Source organism: Lepisma saccharinum, chromosome 4 (assembly GCF_977018435.1).
Source record: "Lepisma saccharinum chromosome 4, izLepSacc3.1, whole genome shotgun sequence".
In the NCBI taxonomy this organism is placed as follows: Eukaryota; Metazoa; Arthropoda; class Insecta; order Zygentoma; family Lepismatidae; genus Lepisma; species Lepisma saccharinum.
In genome coordinates, this window is record NC_139232.1 from 58,744,739 (window position 1) to 58,750,738 (window position 6,000).

The 6,000-nt window shown below is 35.6% G+C and overlaps 1 protein-coding gene across 3 annotated transcripts in view; it reads left to right on the forward strand.

The window, feature by feature from the left end:
- LOC145986484 (integrin beta-PS-like) overlaps window positions 1-686 on the forward strand; it is a 79,960-nt gene extending 79,274 nt beyond the window's left edge. For all 3 annotated transcript variants that reach the window (XM_083120546.1, XM_083120547.1, XM_083120548.1), the window contains one exon: window positions 491-686. In XM_083120546.1, the coding sequence (XP_082976672.1) occupies window positions 491-556 (66 nt within the window). In that variant the 3' untranslated portion in view covers window positions 557-686. The remainder of the gene's footprint in view (window positions 1-490) is intronic.
- The last annotated feature ends 5,314 nt before the right edge of the window (window positions 687-6,000 follow it).

Consider the following 6,000-nt stretch of genomic DNA (forward strand, 5'->3'; position numbering starts at 1 on the left):
ATTTTTTCCAGGGAGGGGCAAGCAAGGCAATTTTTTTCCAGGGGGCAAAGGAGGCATATTTTCCCCATAATAATGATCTCCCCTCAAAAAACACTGCTTCAGTCTGAAATTATCATGTTCAACACCCTTATAGTAATTAACATAAATTCTGTGACTGAAATGAAATCATGTGTGAAATATATACTTTTTACATGAACATTCATTTTCCAAGGGGTTCCGTGGTCCCCCTTCCAGACGTCTATGGCCACAGCAATGCAATATCAAGTAGCACACACATGTTTACAGGTATAAATAAAAACATTACTAATTCTGATTAAATAAAACATTTATGACACAATGTTACATAAATTCAAAAATCCAAAAACGTGAAGGAGTAGGAGCTCTCCACCCACTCCTTTCGAAAATTTGAACACTAAGCCGAGGTCTTAACTCAGCAAATGCCGTAGTATACATGTGTGTGTGTATTCATTCTGATTTTTCTCCATTGCAGGGAGAAAATCCTATTTATAAGCAAGCTACCTCAATCTTCAAGAACCCAACATATGATGGAAAATAACAGACTGGTCATTGTATCTTCAGAATTGCTTATTTCATAGTTGTAGTGTGAGAGTCGTTCTCAATTATTCGAATTGTATGTGGGAGAGGTGGATAATTACATTAGGTATGCATTGGATGTGCTTCAAATAGTTAATGATGTTATGCAGTGGCGCAGGAACAGGGGGGGGGGGGGGGTAAATTTTTGAAGGAGGTTACTGTACCGCCCCAAATCCGTAAATCTAATTTTACCCCCTGTACCCCCTTAGATAATTTGACAGACGCAAGATGCTACTGTTAAAATAACCTATTTTCAATTAGGTCAATAAAAAGAGTTTAAATAGTTTATAACTTATAAGCATTATCTTCCTTACCACAGAAATTCAAACCATTGTAAACTTATTCTACTATATTGTGCTTGTTAAGATTTACTTCATTGACCTGTGTCCTTGGAAACTTCTTTAAGGAAATGAAAATTGTTCAAAATCTGTGTGGAACAGTGGAATCAGGTAAAGTTTAGCCTACTCTCAGAAAATCAGTCTCCAGGCGAATGTTCTTTTGCGTAAGGGGGTACACATTTCTTAAGAAACGGTCGCGTCGATTCGAAGATAAGATACACATCTTCGTCAGAAGAGTTTATTACAGACCTTTTCTTTTCAATTTTTCAAATGGAATTTTCCGAAACGAAATACTTACACAAACGAGACTAGACACGACAGACCAACTTGGGGGAGTACAATGTACACCTCGGAAAACTATACTTAAACCTATATATAAGAGATTTGTTGAAAATAGAGATGTTACTAAGACAAGAAGAGTCTCTCCTCCCAAATTTCAAGAGGAGAATGAAATAAATCTCTGCAAAATCAAAGCGAGACGATACTTGATGTCCGAGACGATCTCGTTGGAAACTCTAGTTATCATATTTGAAGAAATTGCTTAAAATAAATTTAAAATACTATGTCTTATTCAGACATGTCAAGTGTATATCTTATTCATTTTTCAAATTAGACGCATATTTTATTTATTGTAATTACAAAGTAAATCCAGTACTGACAATTACGAGCCTGTGCTGCCCAATTTCATGTATTCAGGAAAAAATTCCGTATTTCGACGGTTTGCAATGTTGAAACAAGATGTAAAGCAGACAAACATTATTAAGAAAAGTTTTTGCTTTAATTACATATTGTACGTTGTGAGAGTGGTGACATAATGTACATGTTGCTTATACTAAATATTTCATTGGTCAGGACGAGATGTGCCGCCCCGTGGCAGAGTGGTTACCACATCGCGCTACAACGCCAGGTTCCCGGGTTCGAATCTCGGCCTGGGTATGGATGTTTGTGAGTGTCCATTTATCAATTTCATCATATGATCACTGATCCCCATCTTTGCAAAATTAGCCAAAAGTGGCACAAAATGTGAAGTAAAATAAAGCAAATCAATCAATCAATCAGGACGAGATATCTCTCCTTGTAATTGAGGGGTCCCACATGCACAGTGCTTTGGATTCCACATTAAAGTGTAGATCCAGTCCCGATAAGCCTATCTGAGCATGAAATGAATCTAGAAAAAGTTTTAATAACTTCTGATCCGAAACAAAGACAAGAATAAGCACAAACAAGAACGAGAAGGATCTCACCACACAGGAAACGAGATGAGGCTGTGACAATTCTCGACTCGTCTCATCGCAATATCATTCCAAGGTGAAATGAAATGTTTTCTAGTCATTAACAGAGTACGATTAGTGATTTTATCAGAGAGAGGAGAACTTATTTTTACCTATGTATTAGGTATACTTAGAATTAAAACACTAATTGCTTAAAATCTAATTTGATATCGAATGAAACAAAAAAACACAACGCCATTTTAAGTTAAACCCTAAAGTCAAACTGTAAGAAAATCAGATGAATGCACGAGAAGAATGAGATTCACTGCAGGTTCTATGGTTTGCCAGTTGGCTTGTCAAGGGCAATGTGATGCTTAGACTTAATCAAATTTCTTGCACATTTTTCTGCGTGGAAACAATGCACGGAAAGTCTATTTATTGAAAGGAAAAGTAGGTGTAAAACTTCTAAATTATTTCTCTAATCAGTTAAGGTTAGGTTTATTGCATTGAACCCGCTTTCACATTCAATTGTACAAGTAGATATTGGTAGATTTTGGATTGGTTTCACAAGGTCTTTGGAGTGAGATGGGAATGTTTGATTGATTGGTTTGGTTCATTTTACTTCGCATTTCTGCCACTTTTGGCTAATCACAAAGATAAGGATGAGTGATGATATGATGAAATTGACACAAATTGCACCCATGTCCAGGCCTGGATTCAAACCCGGGACCTCTTTCATTGTAGCACGATATGCTAACCACTCCTCACGGAGGATGAGGAATTGACTTGTCACCCTAAAACACACGCATGTATCTACATTTAATGCTACTACATACGAAAAGAAACATTGGCTGGCACCTTCATATTGTCCACCAAAGATTGAAAAGAAAGAAACTTTCGGGCGTATGGTTTTCGTTGCTTGCTCTGAGATATGAAGGATTTCGGTTTTGGTATGTGTAATAATAGTACTTTCAGTGCTTGAAGAGTGTCATTAGGTACAGATAATTAATTATATTACAAATAAGTGCTTTGTCATGAATTTTTTAAAGATATTTTTTATATGTAGGCATGGGACTTTAAAATTAAAATGAACTAAACTGAAGTGGAACTCTATAAGTATGATATATTCAATAATATGGTTTCTATATCCAGTAGGTGGGAGATGATTATTCCTGGTTGGGATGGCTCAAGATAAAGGAGGTGGGAATCCTTCTCACACCCTTTAAATCGCAACCTGCATTAAAATGAATAGATGTATCTTTGTTTGCAATTTTCACATTTTGAACTCCTGATTTTCCGTTCTATTAAATTCAAAATGAGCCCAGAACAAGGTTCACAGCTTTTTAAATGTTTCGAATTTATTATCTGGTCTTAAAATCTGTTTTTAAAATAATCATAAATTCTAAAGAAAAACAAAGAAATAAAAATTATTTGTGCAAATTTTGCATTAAATAATATATATATGAATGGCTTATTGCAGAAAGGGACCTGAGTCACTTTTGCACAATTCCGAGAAAAACAAGAAAAATCGTATAATATTGATAGTGTAAGAAAGAAATGTACCGTTGTTGGCTCAAATATTCAGCATAATGAATAGTTAATTTTGCAACTCTCAATGCACCCGCCTGCAGTATGCTGCTAGAGACAGTGGAGATGAAAAAGTTGTGACTCCGGTACCTTTCTGCAATAAAAGTGGAAACTGTGAGAAATAAGACGAGAAATATCCTCTTCATTTTGTTAGTCTGTTCTTCACAGACACCACACGTGTTTACCTGTGGTCTCACAAAACGAAACGCAAAATTTTCCTTAAAATACTTGTAATAGAAACTGTATTTTATTCTGGACGTAGGGTATTTTTGTTTATGTTCATACGTCTTTTGAATTGACAGGTTTTCATGTAGGTATTTGATGTCTGCACAATCTCCACGTTTAGTTGGAAAAGACGCGATATGTCCATGCACTGCATGTATATCCTCAGCCTTAATCATATTCCCACTTTTGCTCTGTCCGCGCATATGAGGTATTTTGCCCTCTAACAGTAACTTCCGCAAACGCCTTATTCCTTTCTCTTGACACATCATAAAGTCTGCAAAACGCCTCACAACAAACTTGTATTTTGCTACTTGCCAGTAGTACGTGGTACTTTAACGACTTTTCGTGTAACGCAGCATCTTCTTTGCGTGGACGATGTGTCTTAACATTTTCAACATGGATCATTCTCTGCAAATGTATATCCTGTTCATCTTTACTTTGCATTCTATACAATATATCAAAAATTGCACGTTGTTCGTCTTCGTTGAATTGCTCATAACATTTTTTTTGGGCACTTTTTTTTTCCAGATGTCGAATTCCTTTCCTACGTTTTCTTGGACTGTCAACGCTCACGTCGCTAACACTACTCTCGTCCTGCATATCTGTAATACAAGCAACATAACATCTCACAACAGTTGCCACCGCTCTGCACTAACACATATCACCCTCTACAGACCACGGCTACAGACGCACCATTCTTACGGAAATCGCTCGTAACTTGTTTCAGAGTTGCCAATTTTATTTTCCACACAGTTATTTCTCTTTCTCTGTGGAAAGGGACCAGTGTCCGTCGCTACAGAGTAGCTAAGTTTATTGCAGAAAAGGACCCGAGTCAGTGACTCAGGTACCTTTCTGCATTAAAGTACACTTTTCACTGTGCATTTTCTTGGCTATAGCCTCGTGTGACTGACGTCCTTTCTGCACTAAAAGATGCGCCTGTAACTAGGAAAATAAAAAATACCATTAACTCAGATTCCTCAAAAATGTGACTCAGGTCCCTTTCTGCAATAAGCCATTCATATATATATAATATTGGAGGCTAAATTTTGTACCCCCCCCCCAAATGAAAAACGTTCCTGCTCCACTGATGTTATGTTTATATCACATTTGTGTTGAATTGATCAGAGTTATTAGCTTATGATGTTTATTAAAGTAGGAATAATGGACAGAAATCAAGACGTGTTTGTATTAACATATTCTCATTGTGACTTGTCCTTTATGTAGAAAGCAGAACAGATAAACTTTTTTACTAATATTTCTATAATGAAGTTGTTACCTAATAGGAAATAAAGAATACATTCTGTGCTCACACCATATGGAACTTAAAGTACAATTTCACACAATTTGAACTTCTTTTTCAATTCATCGTCATTATAATTACAAAGTAAGTATTTTCTTCCTTATAGTTTAAAGAAATTTATTTGAAAATATTAGTATCTGTCTTTTAAGTTTCATGAGGTCATAGAATGCAGCAGCTGAGACATTTATACGAGAATAATAATTGATTTTAATATTCTATGTAATTTTAAATAAAAGCCTGAGTTTATATTCATGCATTACGATACTCCAATTTATTTACCAAATCAATTGATTTAATTGATTGTGCAGTACAAATGCCATATAATGTAGTTCCATGCTTCCACTATTGGCCAATTGGTATAACTTCCATGAGACATAATACGCAATGTACATAAATATGTGCCTTATTTTATAAAAGTTCAGAAAAGGCTGCTATATTATTACAATAGTGGCGACGGAGTCCAAAATTATGAATGAATCATGAGTTAACATAGGAGTAAATGGTTATCGCATCTCTCGACGTCTAAAGTTAAGCAATAATCCAGAGATAATTAAGAGAGAAAAAATGACGACTTCTCTCCTCGACTTAAATATTAAGCGAACACCTTCGTAGACAACTTTTAAAATTTCAACGAACATACTAGTTGATACACAAAAACAAGTCATCAGTAACAGAACATTTTATTGGAGGAAAAAAAAAAGTAATGGGGTGGTTTTCCTGCCACTTTTGGCTAATCACGACAACA